The 17,632-nt window shown below is 42.9% G+C and overlaps 1 protein-coding gene across 10 annotated transcripts in view; it reads right to left on the bottom strand.

Moving 5' to 3' along the window:
- pdzd2 (PDZ domain containing 2) overlaps positions 1–17,632 on the bottom strand; it is an 88,832-nt gene that overhangs the window by 59,385 nt on the left and 11,815 nt on the right. For 9 of the 10 annotated variants that reach the window (XM_052068139.1, XM_052068137.1, XM_052068138.1 and 6 more), the window contains exons 2-4: positions 11,063–11,441; positions 10,396–10,847; positions 9,301–9,811 (exon numbers count right to left, since the gene is read on the bottom strand). In XM_052068139.1, coding sequence (XP_051924099.1) covers positions 9,301–9,811; positions 10,396–10,847; positions 11,063–11,188 — 1,089 coding nt within the window. In that variant the 5' untranslated portion in view covers positions 11,189–11,441. The remainder of the gene's footprint in view (positions 1–9,300; positions 9,812–10,395; positions 10,848–11,062; positions 11,442–17,632) is intronic. The other variant, XM_052068136.1, reaches the window with a different exon arrangement.

The raw sequence follows: 17,632 nt of genomic DNA, 5'->3' as shown, positions 1-17,632 counted from the left end.
ATTAGCAATAGCAAAGACAATACAGCGTACGGTGGCGGTGCTGTTTACAAAGGTTAGAGGTTTTCACGCATGTTTATTCAGCAGCCTGACAGCAGTCAGTAGGAACGAGCGACGGTATCTCTCATTGCAGTGCGGGTGTAACAGTCTCTGGCTAAAGGAGCTACCCAGTGCTGTCAGGGCGGGCTGGAAGGGGTGGGAGGGACTGTCCATCATAACTTTTAGTTTAGCATCCTCCTGTTGCCCACCTTTTTACATTTTACATTTTTTACATTAAGTTGGAATGCTTTGAGCTAGCAACTGGTACTATCAAGGTGGGATAAATCCGACTTCCCACTTTTCTGAAATGCAATCTTACTCTTCAAACGTAGAAAAGTATTTTTTGGGAAGATATTCATTACCGTTAGTTAACTATTAAAGCCATTTCTCTTTTCAAGAGGCTGAACTGGACTTCAGGCTTTATTCGTATCATGCTCCACAATGACAGCATGATCTCTTACGCATCCCTGTGCTTTCAAGTCATAAATGTCACATCTCCAATTAAAGATGATTTGGGGAAAATGTTGTGTTCATATTGGTACACAACAGTAGCCTATGTTTCAGGTATAATGCCATTTTTGTCTTGGAGATGCAAGGATTCCACACAATAGTGATGATATCAAATTTCCCTGTTGCACAGCATAACCTTTTCGACATAAAAAGCACGACAGATCCACCCTACTGCATTGCCAAGATACGAAACAGGCCAGGTATAAAATATGAAGAAGAAGACTGATAGCGAGGGAGATGCCATGGTGTTGTCAAAAAACAGATCTAGTACAGTAAATATTCCCATCCCCGGAATTCTATGGAAAGGAATATCCTTCACCCGGAAGAAAAACCTATGCATTAACATTTTGACTACGATATTACATGTTACCGGAACTTGCGTAAGCGGAAATTCCACTACCCGTAACCCGGATGGAAGTGTAATGCCGCGGTAGCTTAAATACACGCAACGCCCACCCGATGCGACGGAAAAGACAACGCTGAAACAAGTTTTCACTTCGCGTTTTTCGATCATCAGATTCGACGACGTGCAAGTGAGTTTTTATTGCCGTGCGTTTTACTGTAATTGTGAATGATTTTAACTTTATTCACTTACGTCCTGTAGAACGCTTCACTAGCTTTAAAGCAGCACCCACTCGACACGACCGACGAAACGTGTTCGCTTTGCCGTTTTAATTCATCAGATTCGAAACGAAGACGTGTAAGCGACTTTTTATTGCCGTGCGTTTTACTGTAATTGCGAAAGATTTTAACTTTATTCACTAACGTCCTGTAGAACGCGGCACTAGCTTAAAAGCAGCACCCACTTGACACGACCGAAGAAACGTGCTCGCTTCGCCGTTTTCAATCATCAGATTCGAAACGAAGACGTGTAAGCGACTTTTAATTGGCGTGCGTTTTACTGTAATTGTGAACGATTTTAACTTTATTCGCCTACGTCGTGTAGATCATCGCATCGAAACTTAGAAGAACTGTAACAACGTTTGAGTGAGGCTGGACACAAAGTTAAAAAGATCCAGCAGACTCTTGGAGTTTGAAAGACGCAAATCTACGAAATCTTAAAAAACAACGCATCGATTCAACTCCTGATGACAAGCCACCATCCAGCAAGGAAGCAATGCAAATGGCAACAGAAATCCTTCAGTATGCACAAGAATTACCAGACATCAGTGATCAACGGGACAGTTACTTGCAACTAGCAAGAAAACTGTATGACACGCAGGCAAACATTATCATAAACCAAAGACTGCATCCAACAAAACAATCCAAAATGCACATTTTTTTCCCAAGACAGAAAAAAATAAACATTAAAATACTGTACGTATTTTTACTGTTGTGATTTTTTTTGGATACACCTGTATTGCAGTTTTTGTTATATAAACCGTTTTTGGACAGTATATTTTTGTATTTTATTGATTGTGTTGTTACACGTGCATTTTGCCAACATACTTGCAGGTTCATAAAGGACATGTACCATGCTCATTTCCCAAATGAGGAATTTCTGTTATCAGGACAAATTGGACAGCGCAAACACGAGTCCGTACTAGAGAATATTTACTGTACTTGTAGCAAACAACATAACTAGTTAATTATCGGGTGAACAAATTCTCGCATACAAACAATTGTGAACATGAGATAAATAACACTAGCCAGTAAGCATTTTTTATAATTTATCAAAGTACAAAGCCGAGAGAGCTACAGACATTATTTGTGATCAGTTTGTAGGTTTATAAGATATTCCACAACTTCCCATTGAAAGCACATGTGACATGGATTTGCATTCAAAATCCTTCTAATATAGGTCAATACACCAGCTGTCTGTCTCTGACCCACATTTTTAACCGCTACTTGTCACTCCAATTTCTTCACATTAGCAGTTGCATTGAAGTTGATTTAATTCACTCAAAGATTCGGTATTGCGCAAATGAAAAAAATAATAACACTGAACTGACCCACAACGGCCCGGTAGCCCAGTGGTTAGCACGTTATCTTCACAGTGCAGTGGTACCGGGTTCAATTCCAGCTCCGGCCACCATGTGTGGAGTTTGCACGTTCTCCCTGGGCCTGTGTGGGTTTTCTCCGGGTACTCCGGTTTCCTCCCACATTCCAAAAACATGCATGGCAGGTTGATTGATCACTCAAAATTGTCCCTAGGTGTGAGTGAGGGCGTGCATGGTTGTTCGTCTCTGTGTGTCCTGCGATTGGCTGGCTACCAATTCGGGGTGTCCCACGCCTACTGCCCAAAGACAGCTGGGATAGGCTCCAGCACCCCCGAGACCCTAGTGAGGATGAAGCGGTTCGGAAGATGAATGAATGAATGAACTGACCCACATGGTTCAAACCATTTTTGACTTCAAATCACAATGCAGATTGTTGCTGCTGATTGTTTTATTTAGTCCCATCACTGACATTACTCCTAGCATGTCAACATCTGTGTGGTCTTTTTGACATAAAATTTCCCCTTCAGACCTTCAAATTAGAAATACAGTCAAACCTCGGTTTTTGAACGTCTTGGTTCTCGGCCAATGCGTTTTTTTTATGCCTCGGATGACGAACAAATTTCATTTCTCGAACAAACTGAGCGCACTTGAATGCACCATTTGATTCCTCTCGCCTTCCTTACACGAAGAAGTGGCGCTTCCTCGGGTAGACGAGGAAGTGACGCTTCCTCATGTTGCTTTCCATTGTGAGCAGCCGTGTTCAATAAACATTTTTATTTTAAAAATAGCGTGGTTTCGGTTTTCAAACAATTTCGGTTTTCAAACAGCCTTCTGGAACGGATTATGGACAAAAACCGAGGTTTGACTGTATATAACAATGATAAATAAATCATGAGCAGAAAGCACACTCGATGTAAAATACGGAGACCAATCATTTGCATTTGAAATGTGTATCTCAACACAGCATCATAGCGACCTAAGTAAGCACACCTCAGGCTGTCATTCAGGGATGCACAAGTGATATACAGAACAAAACGTTTATGCATTTGACTGTATGTAGTCTGTACTCTGATTACTGCCGGCAATACAAACTAAACTGACACCAGTTGGACAGGGAGTGCCCATACTAGGCCGTCAGATACCCCATGTCGGTGGAATTGAGTAGGTCTTCAAAGTATTCTCTCCACCAATTTACAACGTCTCATGTTGAGGTAAGCAGCACCCCATCTCCACTACATACAGAGTTGACAATGCACTGTTTTGTTTTGTTTTTTCAATTTCCTGCGCCGCACTTGTCATGAATTGTAATGCCTTTAAAAGGACTTTGACTTCAGTAGTCACCTTTCAACCTTGCCCACTATCCATTCATCCATTCATCCATCCATCCATTTTCCGAACCGTGCTGGAGCCTATCCCAGCCGTCTCCGGGCAGTAGGCGGGGGACACCCTGAATCAGTTGCCAGCCAATCGCAGGGCACACAGAGACGAACAACCATCCACGCCCACGCTCACACCTAGGGACAATTTAGAGCGTCCAATCAGCCTGCCATGCATGTTTTTGGAATGTGGGAGGAAACCGGAGCACCCGGAGAAAACCCACGCAGGCCCGGGGAGAACATGCAAACTCCACACAGGGAGGCCGGAGCTGCACTGTGAAGCCGACGTGCTAACCACTGGACTACCGGGCCGCCCATCCTAGTACTGTTTGATTTTCTTAACGTTTTTGTTTATGATTCTTAGTTCTTTAGTCAATGTGCTTTAGTCTCGCATATAAGTATTGTTTATGTTGTTTTATTCATTCATTCATTTTTGTTTTGCGTAATTGGACTTCCTTGATACTATGTTGAAAGTGATTTTGCGTTATTGATTTTCCTGTGCTTTGTGCTTATCTCGTTTTACCCTGGTCATTTGTTGCCAGCAACATTTGTTGTACTTTTTCAGCATTGAGTTTTGTTGTAATAAATCTCTTGGCTGTCACTTATCCTCGTCTAGGTTTGTGGGATCCCAACTTTACTGGTTCGCAGTGGAACCTGACAGCCTAACACTTCCCATGCTCAAGTTTGCATTCCGCTTGGCCAGGCGGTACCCATCGGCTTGCTCGGAGTCCCACAGGCCAAAAAGTTCCAATAGGACTCCTTCTCGAGCTTCATGGCATCCATCATCGTTGGTGTCCACCAAAAGGTTAAGGGCATGCCGCCAGAACAGGCACCAACCACCTCAGGTCCGGTCGGCTGCCGCAACAACGAAGGCACGGAACGTAGTCCACTCTAACTCAATGTCTGCCACGATGTGGGTGAGGTTCTGCTGCAGGTGGAAGTTTAAACTCATAATACGTTTGGGTCTGCCAGGTCGGAGCTAACACACCACCAAGCGGTGATCAATTGAAAGCTCCACCTCGGTCTTGAGTGTCCAAAACATGCAGTCGCAAATCGATGACAGAACCACAGAGTCGATCATCGAACTGCAGCCTAGGGTGTCCTAGTGATAGGTGGAAATATTGACACCCTTATGTTTGAACAGAGTGTTCGTTATGGACAATCCATGATAAGCACAGAAATCCAATAACGGAACTCCTCCCAGGCCTCCATCAGGTGGCCCGGCCCGTTCTTCCCAATCACGACCCTCCAGGTCTACCTGTCATTGCCCACATGAAAAGTGAAGAAACACAGTGAAATGATGGAGTGTCCAGAAGGAGCGCTCTCCAGCATTCCTTAAAAGGACTCTGAAAAGGGTGGATACTCTGAACTGCTGTTTGGTGCAAAAGCAAAAAAGGAGCGCTCTTCAGCATTCCTTAAAAGGACTCTGAAAAGAGTGGATACTCTGAACTGCTGTTTGGTGCAAAAGCAAAAACAACAGTCAGGACCCGTCCCCCTAACCCAAAGGTAGAGGGAAGTCACTCTCCCATCCACCGGAGTGAACTCCAATGTTCTTGCGTTAAGCAGGAGGGCAATGTAAGTGGAAAAGAGTCCAACGTCTTTCGGGAGGACTGGTACCAGAGTCCAGGCTCTGTGTGAAGGCGAGTCTGACTATATCGAGTAGCTTCTGTAGCTGGGGATCAGACTGCCACGGTTCCCACCTTTGGCCAACACCCAGCTCACTACCTACCCAACTCCTTTGGACCCTCCCACAGGTCGTGAGCCCAAGCAAAGGGGGAAGTATTCTGTCCTTTAGGGCTGAACCCGGTCCCATGGGTGCAGGCCCGGCCACCAGATCCTCACCTTCAAGGCCACCTCCAGGGCTGACTCCTGGGAGGCCCGTGGTAACCTGCATCCAAACAAGGGAAAAACCGATTCATTTTTCTTACTCATTATAAGGGTCGGACGGCACAGTGGTCGACTGGTTAGCACGTCCGCCTCACAGTACAGAGGTCCAGGGTATGATTCTGGGCTCAGGGCTTCCTGTGTGGTGTTTGTATGTTCTCCCAATCCCTGTGTGTGTTTTCTCCGGGTGCTCCAGTTTGCTCCCACCTTCCAAAAACATGCATGGTAGGGAACACTCTAAATTGTCCCTAGATGAGATGTGAATGCTGTTTGTCTATGGGTACCCTGCCTACTGCCCAGAAATGGATCGGATAGGATCTAGGCCGTGAGCACACGTGGCTCAGATAATTGATGGATGGATCATCAGTGGACTTTGAGACGTCCATGGTCTGGACCCCCACCTCGGACCTGCTTGCCATATGCCAGGTGCATAAATCCCCAGACAACTTAGATCGTAGGATCATTGGGAGGAGGATCATGGAGGGTTACTTCAGAGTTCATATTTAAAAATTTTGAACTCTGTTCAACATTCCAAAAAGGAACTAGTTCAGAACTCTGCTTTCCCCAATATGTTGCTGTGAGCTACTACTCTCAAAATACTGGCATTTAACCACTGTTGCCACCCAGTAGGTCCACACTTGTAACCAGCTGCAATGGTCACACAACATGGGGAATAACTTTGTGCTTGACTGCTTTTTTTTCTTTTTTGGTGGCATGAAATATATCCACCTTAACTGATTGGCTGCTCCACTAAAAAAAGACATAACCAATGGCGCCATTGTTTACTTGAACCCTGAATCAGTTATGGCACCACCAATCAATCACCAATGAAATGACTCACTGCATTGATTTTTTTTATATAAAAAAAAAGGCAGAGACAAATGTAAAGTTGTTAAATCCAGTGTTATGGTAATGTGTTCCAAAAAGTAATACATTACATTGAGGTGGTAACAACGTAATAAAAGTTACTCGTAACATTTTTCTATTACAGTCAAACCTCGGTTTTCGAACGTCTCGGTTCTCGGCCAATTCGGTTTTCGACCAAAAATGTTGAGTTTTTTATGCCTCGAATGACGAACGAATTTCGGTTCTCGAATAAACTGAGTGCACTTGAATGCACCACTTGACTCCTCTCGCCTTCCTGTTCGCCCGGTGCCTGCGTGGTTTTCTCTGGGCACTCCAAATTCCCCCCCGCATTCCAGAAACATGCATGGTAGGTCAATTGATCACTCTAAATTGTCCTTAATTGTGACTGTGAACGTAAATGGCTATTTGTGTGCCGTGCGATTGGCTGGCAATCAGTTCAGGGTGTACCCCGCCTACTGCCCGAAGATGGTTCGGATAAACTCCACCACAAGCTGCTCGGACAATAGATGGATGGATGTTGATCATTTTATTTATGGTACACAGTCTGGGGTTATTTATCTATTGGACCAAATATGAGTTCCAATATTTCTATTTAAAAAATTTGGGTGCTCCGGTTTCCTCCCACATTCCAAAAACATGCATGGCAGGCTGATTGGACGCTCTAAATAGTCCCTAGGTGTGAGTGCGAATGGTTGTTCGTTTCTGTGTGCCCTGCGATTGGCTGGCAACCGATTCAGGGTGTCCCCCGCCTACTGCCCGAAGACAGCTGGGATAGGCTCCAGCACCCCCCGCGACTGTCACGTCGTGTGCCCGCCAGCAGGTGGCGGGTTTTTTCCTCCGCCTGTTCTGCACACCTGTTCGTAATTTCGGACTGATTACCCTCCTTTATTAAGTGACTCCGGCAGTCCTCTCACTGCCGGAGAATTCCTTACCGTGCCATTGCTCTCTCTCGCTATTTCGTCGTTCGATAATACTCGCTGCCTTTTTTGCCTTACGGCCACTACCATCGTTTATTCGCGTTGCGACCAAATTGTTATTGCTCTAGTTTTCCGATCTCTGTACTTCCTCGCTCTTTGTTTTTTCGCGAGCGTTTTCGGTTGTCTTCCTTATTTCCTGGTCCTTATTTGACCAGCGTTTTCTGTTACCGTTTTCCCTGTCGGGCTCTTTCTGTTCATTATTAAAACCCTTTTTGTTTCTTACAAGATCCTTTCGTGTCTGCCTTTTCCTGGGATCCACCTCGTTTTTTCTGTTGTGCACGAGGCGATTTCTCATCGCCTCGGGCGCAACGTGACAGCGACCCTAGTGAGGATCAAGCGGCTCGGAAGATGAATGAATGAATGAACGTTATTGATTCAAATATTATTCAAAGGCAGTGATTCCCCACCATTGAGTTGAAAAATTTAACATTATACCCCACACAATATACCGGTAGTTAAAGACTGTCATTACAAGTTAACTTTACCAGCTATGGTGGCAAATGTCACATTTTTTTATTCAATTTGAAAGCTTTAATAAATGAATTAATCACAGATTATTTAAAAGTACCTTAAAAGTCCAAAAGAAGTTACTCTGTAGACCTGCTTACAAATAAAAGTAACAGTCACAGTTATACAGGGTGGCCCACTTAAAAGTAGCCCGGATTTTTTTTTAAATTAAAATATTTTTTAAATTTTTTTCAAAACATGTATTTAATTACGTGAATGTTACAAGTGACCCAAGTCTTTCCAAAACCTGTTTTTATTACTTACAGGTTACAAGAGATGCTGGAAGTGTCCCCCATTGACATCTATACATTTTTGAGCACGGCACAGGATGTTGGCTGATACTGACTGCAGCTCTGCTAAGGTGATGCTTCGGATAGTGTTGGTGATGTTCTGTTTGAGTTCGTTCAGGGTATGAGGATTATTTGCGTACACCTTTTCTTTTAAATTCCCCCATAGATAAAAATCGCATGAGGTCAGGTCCGGAGACCGTGGTGGCCATAACCCCTTGCTCACAGTTTAGCCGGTGGTTTTGTTTGTGGGTACTCGCGAGTGAAGGCCTCTTGTGTTTTCTTAATTGATCCGGTTCGCACATAGCCTTCCACAATCACTATTCTCTGCTGCAAGGAAAACACCCTTTTCTTGAGGTATGGTACGCACCCGGAGAAGGTAGGAGCACTACTGTTCGTGTATAATCTAAAACAAACAAAAATTGGCTCAGCGCCAACGTGTATAACCGGAGCAGTTTTGGAACACTTCCAGCATCTCTTGTAACCTGTAAGTAATAAAAACAGGTTTTGGAAAGACTTGGGTCACTTGTAACATTCACGTAATTAAATACATGTTTTGAAAAAAATTAAAAAAATATTTTAATTTAAAAAAAAATCCGGGCTACTTTTAAGTGGGCCACCCTGTATAATATATATTACACTTTGGAAGTAACACTGGTTAAAACACATAAGAAGACTCAAACGAAAGCTGAGACAAACAAATAGTATGTTTCAGATCTGTCCTAGTACCCAATCTGCCAAGACTCAGTGATCACCACGAGAGACAAATACTTTGTGAAACAAACTGAGGGAACATATACAAAGCAGTAGTATCACAAAAACAAAAATTATTCGCAATGAAACGGGGGGGGAACAAAAGTGGAACTGAAAACTACACACAATTGTGCATTACAGGGATGAAAAATGCCCAAATTACCTGGTTCGAAAGTTGACTGCAGAAAGAATCCCTTTTGCTTTCCAACAGTTGACTGCCGTGACTCCTTAAAGGCAGCGTAGCAGTGCCTCCGCGGTGATGATGAGTAACTTTGAAATGAGGAAAGGTGCCACAATTTTCCTCGGTTGGCATATGTGTGGAAATGACATGCCCTGAGTTTTCCTTCGAAGGGCTGAGTCCTTTATTGACAAAGCTAGAAGAGCTGAAGTCACTACAATTACTCTGAAATTCGGAGTCAGGATCCTCTTTGTTGTTTCTTTTGCAGGGCGACCGTGATGTGACCCCAATTTTGCGAGTACGTTTGCACGTTACTGGACTATCAATGGACTCAACAGAAGTGATGCACTGCGGCTGGTCATCGCAGCAGTCATTACTGATGGGAGTACTTGGACTGTCATCAACACCACAGGGAGGGAGAGGAGCTTTTCGCTTGACTCGCCGCAGCAAGACAAGGCAAATATAGCCACCATTCCAGCATTGATCAGCCAGGTAACTGGAAATACACAGACAAGTATGAGCAGGCACTCTTAACACTTGACAATGACAACAGTACAACTTTCGGACTTTCACCTTTTCTTGGCAGTTTTAGCCCATTGGTGTAATCAATGAAGAAGAATAGGAACTTTTCTGTGTGATTCACAAATGTCATCTGTACTGTACAGTACGGTATATGATTTATAAATGTTATATAATGTCTGTATTTAAAAAAAATTTGAGGGAGGGGCGGGGGGTTCAATCTGAATTACACAGTGCAAGAATACAACATAAACAGAATGGGGGTCAATAATACGTGACAATTATAAATGCACGGTCATGTATGACCACAACATGTCCAATGGTTTGTAAAATTGTGCATGGATAATAGAGGTTGTTTCAAAGTCTGAATGTAAAATGTTATGATTTTCTGCGCACAAAGAATCTCTGCAGTTGCTCCCTGACAAGTATGAAAGATGTAGTTATACATATTGTTTATACTAGGGTGTACCATTATGACTTATTTCTAATGTATTTATATTTCTAATCTTACTTTTAACACATACCTTGTTTGTCTGGCAATTATTTCTCCAGTAGACTTACCTGGCTCCACTAACATCAACTCCCACCATCAGCTGCCCATTCAGTGACAGCAATTCATCTCTCAGTTTAATTCTGCCTGAGTAGGCTGCTGGGCTTTCCTTTCTCACTTCGGTTACCCAGATGCAGCCCACATGCATGATGGGGCTCTGATCTCTTCTCCTCCTTGGTCCTCCTTTTTTTCTTCCATCAGGATCCCCAAAAATTGGGATGTTTCCGAAGCTAAGACCAAAATCAGATGGATCGCATTCATTTTTCCTGATAGAAATAGAATGAACCTCAACATCTGATCCTTCGTTGGAGGATGACTGATCAGTCGATGAAGCGGTGTGATCCTCCACAAAGTTAAAGTTGATGTATTCTACTAGCTTCTGGATAGCAGCCAGACACAGGGACACATTTCCCACATTGATATTACTGCAAGTGCACACTTTATCTCCATTCTGGTCACAGGCCTGTGAAAACAATAAAAGACATGATCAAGCAATAAACCCAGTTCACTACTCTGAAGATTGTTTGATCAATCTAAAACCATTGTCTAACCCTACTGTATCTTTCAGATCAATTTGACCCTATTCAACATCATTTTTGCATGTTCCTACATCAGAGTGTAGGAAAATGGGCAAAATAGTATCAACAAACTGCATCTACACAGAAGGAGGCAAAGTACCTTGCTGACACAGATGGCAGTTTCCAGTTTCAAGTTGTCCTTCTGGTGTGATCTTTCGCCATGAGCTCCAAGCCACTCATTGAGGAGTGAAAGGATGCTGAGGGCATTGTCCTGGGATATGGGCATTCTGACATCCTAGGCCTGTTGAGACTTCCTCACTAACAATAAAGCTGATGCTGCCAAATGCCCATGCAGGCACAAGGAATAAGTTTATCCTGAGGGCCTTAAACCAATCTCGAAAACACCATGATGCAGCCAACCCTGTCAATGTTAGTTTGTATCAATGCAAGTCAATCTTGTGTTCAGTATTCCAGATTGTGGAGGATGGTTGGGGTGCTTGTATAGGTCTTGGGGGGATTTTGTAGCATCCCACGAATACCTAAAAGGAAGAAAATTACATTGTTTAATTTTGTATTAATCAGACACATTATATATCAGTACTGTTTTAATGAAACAAATCTTATTCTCTCAACTAGTCTAGCCTCTGAAGAGTCATCCAGAGTGCTGTGGAGGCGCAAACAACAAATGAACATTTTATAGCCTCACAAATCACCTCAGAGTGGAAAGGGAACTTAAGTACACAATAGGGAATAAGTGGGAGCATTTCAACACAATGGTTCTCAGGCGGAAAAGTGTGGAGTGCCATCTCCGGGTCGGGGATGAGATCTTGCCCCAAGTGGAGGGATTTAAGGGGGGGGATTGTTCACGAGTAAGGGCAGGAGGGAACGAGAGATCGACAGGCGGACTGGTGCAGCGTCTGCTGTGATGCGGACTTTGTATAGGTCTGTCATGGTGAAGGAGCTGAGCCAAACGGATACCCCATGAAGAGCTGGAACAAGTGGCCGGGGAGAGGGAAGTCTGGGCTTCCCTGCTAAAGCTGCTGCCCCTGCGACCCGACCCCAGATAAGTGGTAGAAAAACAGCTTCACAGTTTACCATTAAAAAAGTGATTCATTAGTAGCACAGTCAAACCTCTTTTTAACGTACCCCTTTGACAACATTTTCACCCCTATAAGATTCACAATTCAAAGTTCCGACCACGTAATTCATTTTCCATTTGGCGATTTTGCATACAAACAACTTTACACATTATCTTCATTATAATGGCCAGATTTTTCCCACAAAAAAAATGAAAATGACATCGTTACAATGAAACGTGAGAGGCTAACTGCCGCCGTGACCTTATGAAGAAAATGTACAGCGTAGGATTCCCCTCTGTTGCTTCCATCAGGATCCCCAAAAATTGGGATGTTTCCGAAGCTAAGACCAAAATCAGATGGATCACTTGTACATTGTTGTTGCGGAGGCACTCTTTCTTGTGTGTATTTATTAGTATGTACTTTTTTATTTTGGTGAGTCCACATTCTGGGATCTTCTGTTTGTCTCTTGCTTTTATCCTTCGTGCCATTCCTTCATCTCGTCCTCAATTCTCCAACATGAAGCTGGAACCTCACCTTCTTGTCTGCAAGGCACCATTGTGTCTCGAGCTGGATCATCCGATATTTTAATTAAACGCTTCCTTTAACCTTTGCCAAACTGTCTCCCATTCACTTTTCTGTCCACTTTACTTTTACTTTTGTTATCCGCAACATGTCTCGCAAACAAAAGCAAATCTCGCTGTCTGTAAATTGTTTTAAATTCTCACTCCCAGGACGAAGTTCACCCGAAATTATGAATTGGCAAAGTCACGATTTCGACCATCTGTAATGACAAAAAAAATCATGGCAGAGTTTGAGGCCAACAGAAGGATGGTGCCACCCCCTCCAGCCCGCCCTGACAGCACTAGGTAGCTCCTTCAGCCAGAGACTGTTAAACCCGCGCTGCAAGAAGGAGAGATACCGCCGCTCGTTCCTACCCACTGCTGTCAGGCTGCTGAATAAAAAATAAAATGATGTGGAAAACAATTGTAATTAGCACAGCCACCTTATCTATATCTATATTTATATTGCACTTCATTGAACAGTGTATATCGAAATAGTAACATTCATTTTGGGAATGTTTTTCTTCTTTCTACCCAATTTTGCTGCTGTAGACTGTAAATTTCCCCATAATGTGGGACAAATAAAGGATATTTAAGGTCTTAAATGGCTTCGGGGAGCGGCACAACCTGAACTGGGGAAGTCACTTTTCATTTGCTTAGCTCAGAAATGAAGTAAGAACACTATGGTTGTTTGTTTCATGTCTTGTAAAATATTTTTTCTTTCATGCCTTATAACACATTTTAAATGACATGTTAATACTCTATTACATGTTCATGTTTTTACATCTAGAAATGTTCACACTGGATTATACATCATAGTTGGTGGCCAATTTATTTGAAATGATTACAATGAACTACCATTATGTCCCTCGGGGTATGTTGTAACAAGGTTTGACAGTACAGGTGCTATCTTTTGAAATTGTAATTATCCTAATACCCTATTGAGTGTTTTGGCAGTAACTGGATTAGGGATGCGTACTGATGATGGTACTTTTTTGGTATGAACCGATTTCGGTCGGTTCTACCAAGCACCCATTCACATGGAATCGAAGAGTGCCATGTTTCGGTCCCGAAGCACGTTTTTCTCAATTGTGACAGTGTGAGAGTAGGCTTTCTATGGGGCACACCAACGTAATGATGTCAAACACTCATACAGGATTTCACACACACTGTTAGAATACATTGTCTGTCCTCTGTGTTCAACTGTGTGCCCCTCGCCCCACTCTCTTGTTTTTGGTTAACATCCATCTCTCCATCCATTTTCTGATCCGCTTGTCCTCACAAGGGCTACGGGGTGTACTGGAGCCTATCCCACCTGTCTTTGGGCAGTAGGCGTGGTACACCCTTAACTGATTACCAGCCAATCGCAGGGCACACAGCAACAAACAACCATTCGCGCTCACACTCACACCTAGGAACAACTCATAGTGTTCCATTAACCTGCCATGCAAGATTTGAAATGTGGGAGGAAACCGGAGTACCCGCAGAAAAACCACACAGGCACGTGGAGAACATGCAAACTCCATACAGGAAGGCCAAAGCCAGAACCAAACCCTGCACTGTGAGGCCAACGTGCTAAACAGTCACCCACCGGGCCACCTATAATTTATATAATAACTACAATTTTAGATAGATAGATAGATTTATACATGTATTGGAAATTACTGAGATTGACTGCCATTTTGCTGACTTTGACATATTCAGGTTATTCTTTTAAATGGCAGTTAGGTAAAAGTAAAACAAATAAAAAACAATAATCATTTTAAAAATTGCATTGCTTGGACCCAATTAGTTATATTCATTCTGTCACGTTGCAAGGTGGTGGTGGACCCCAAAAAGCAGGCAGGAGAGAGGAGCAGGGTGTACTTGAAGAATTGTATTAAAACAGAGAAAACTAAATCCTAAACAAACAAAGTCCTGAAAACAAAACAAGGCCAAAGTATCAAACAAAACCATGACTGAAGCAAAAAAAAAAAAAAAACTATCAACAGAAACATCACCAGAACAAAAATGATTGTAAAGTGTCCTTGGGTGTCTTGAAAGGCACTTATAAATAAAGTGTATTATTATTATTAATTAGATAACAACTGACAGGTGTGCAGCTGCAGGGAGAACCCTGCAGTGCCAGCTGTTGGTCACAAACAGAATCATTACACATTCAACATTACAAGTTGGGTCAAAACTGAATAACCCAATTTTTGGGCTGAAATTAACCAAGTGTGGGTCAATCCTTTCTTAACACGGTAATTGGGTCAAATGTAACAAAAAATAAGTTATTTTCGACCCAACTGTTTTTACAATGTCTGGGAACGTGTTTCCGTGTCTATGTCAAGGATGTTAAAGCAAACACAAAAAAAAGAAAATCAAGGTTGCATATTCTGTATTTACAGCATGCGTTTTGGTGTTGATGAAAAAGTTAAGTGAAGTTAAAATCGATTGAGAAATGACAGAGTTATTATTTATTCAACTTCAAAACTCTCCTCAAAACCTAACTGGTCAAACTGGCTTTTCTTGAAAACATTTTTGCTGCCAGTTTTCAGTACTTTATTTTGCAACATGTCTTTTGAGTGTCTAAAAAAACACTACATACATCAAATGTGTAATTATTATTTTGGGCAGCATTGTGGTCGACTAGTTAGCACATCCGCCTCACAGTGCAGAGGTCTGGGGCTCAATTCTGGGTGTCCCCCATCTATTGCCCCAAGTCAACTGTGGCTCTGACCTGTGTGATCCTGGTGAGGATAAGCAGCTCAGATAATGGATGGATGGATATTATTTTCACAACACATGCACTGCCCCATGGGAATGTGACCGCCAGCAGCGCATTGCTGAACTGGTCTGCTACTTAACAATGCTTTCATACAAACGGCATTTGAAGCAGCTGTGCTTTTATAAGTACAATAGCTTGCGTTCACTGGCGTTAGAACGTGGGCCATTAACATAGCATCAAGTTTCGTTGCGCTTAAATGATGGCAGTAAAAAGCCTTTGATTGGCGTAAAGAATTTCACAGTGGGGTCTGTACAGGGCATTCACTGTGTAATATTTCTCAGCAGTCAGTCTTGTATTTCTTTATTTATTAATTTTATTTTATGCTCAACAGTTATATGGTGTGCTATCGTAGTTGTGGAAAATTCTGAGATCTTTGGGTCTTTTTTTCTTATTCTGTCTGTCATGCGCATCATTATGTGGGTGTCACCCAGTGATCAGACTGAGACACCATAGCTTGTGTTGAAACTGAGTATCGTATTTTCACGACTATAAGGCGCTAGGGATGTGAATCTCAGCACTGAGGACGATTCGATACACATCACGATCCACTGCCAGCGATGCGATACTTAAACGATACGTGGAATTTTCTGCCGATACGATGCGATACGTTTCACCGTCGTCACGATGCGATACAATTCGATACACATTAAGTTCAAATCAATGCGATCTGATACGATACAATGCAATTTGTTGCGATATTGTGCAATTAAACATGATGCAAATAAGCAAAGAAAAAAAGCTTTTAAAAAGATGGAATTCAGTAAGGTATTACAAAAAGGATACCACTTTATTCCTTATAAAGAGTAGAACTTGTAAAACAACTTATTTAAGCCCTTTCACAATTGGGTTTTGTGCAAAGAAAATGAAAACAATTTGGCACCTGAGACTCACAGCTGTTGCTATAGTGTAAACACAAACAGACTATTCTCACTGAGTGTCTTATATGAAATATAATAATAATATATATATGTTTATGAATCTCTCGCGCAAGATGTCCACCCATCCACTGTAAGTGCAACTCTTTGCGCACTGTTCAGTGACACAGTAATCTCACTTCTCACTTTGTTGGACACATCGGGAATATGTTTGTAAGTGAACACAGACCTGTCTGGTATTTTATACCTGGGTTCCAAAACGTGCACGAGCTGTCTGAAACCCTCGTTGTCCACCACGCTAAGGCTGGAGGTCTTTGCATATGAAATAAGCAGTGGCCTTAGTTATAGCCATTGCGCGGTCACAGTGAGTTGCAAGGGGACTCCCAAAATAAGAGGCAATGTTTTTCTGATCCTGACCTGGTTTACCAAGAGTTTCTCCGGTGTCCGACGAGGAACTGGGCGGGGAAGCGGGAGGGAAACTTGTCGGTGATCTGGTGCCATCGGTTTAAGTGGGTCTGCATATTTGTGGTGCTGCCGTTGTATGGCTTCTTAGTGCGACATTCCTTGCAAATTACGGAGGTTTTATCAAGCTTTCCGTCTTTCTTTTCGAAGCCGTAGTATTTCCAAACGTAAGATTTGAATGTTGCGGCTGCATTAAATATAGTAGTTTCCTTGCTGCTGCGTGCGCTAACTTCCATAATGTTTCGCCCGTTGTGTACTGGACTGTATGTGACGCACGGCTACCGTCCGTATTCAACACAAAACGCAAAGCAATGATGGTGCATTCATTGCGCCGAGGAAAGGGCAGATATGTGACGTTGAACATGAATAAAACGGCGATTGAATCGGATTTTACCGATACCCATCAATGCATCGTGATGAATCGCGATTTCACCGATACCCATCAATGCATCGTGATGAATCGCGATTTCACCCGTCAATCGCGTCGTACCCAGTGAATGAGCCGATGCACTCGGATCGCGGACGTGCGCATCGATGTATCGATTAATATCGATTATTTTCCACACCCTTATAAGGCGCCATTAAAAGTCTTAAATTTTATCCAAAATGGACAGGACGCCTTATTGTGCGGAGCGTCCTTTATATGCGCTGAGTTCCAAAATCTGACTGACAGCCGACACGCTGTTTATATAGAGAAAAGGCGGAAGTGACTGTGGCCAGGCATGCGGGAAAGAAGTCGGCCAATCAGGGAAGGGTGGGCGTGTATATATACATATATGGAGAGGGAGAGAGAGAGAGAGAGGACAGGCAAGCTGGGAAGCAGTCCGCCAATGGTGAAGGGTGGGCGTGTAAGTGGACGCTAAAGGGACGCCGCAAGCCAGTACCAACACTTGTATAGAGTGTGGCAATGTGCATTGTTGCAAAACAACTCCGGTTTTGGTTTCTAAGAACCTCTGAAAATAAATTCGACAAAGAGACACGCCT

The sequence above is a fragment of the Hippocampus zosterae genome, chromosome 6 (assembly GCF_025434085.1).
Source record: "Hippocampus zosterae strain Florida chromosome 6, ASM2543408v3, whole genome shotgun sequence".
NCBI classification, from domain to species: domain Eukaryota; kingdom Metazoa; phylum Chordata; class Actinopteri; order Syngnathiformes; family Syngnathidae; genus Hippocampus; species Hippocampus zosterae.
This window is presented reverse-complemented; position numbering and strand designations above follow the sequence as displayed.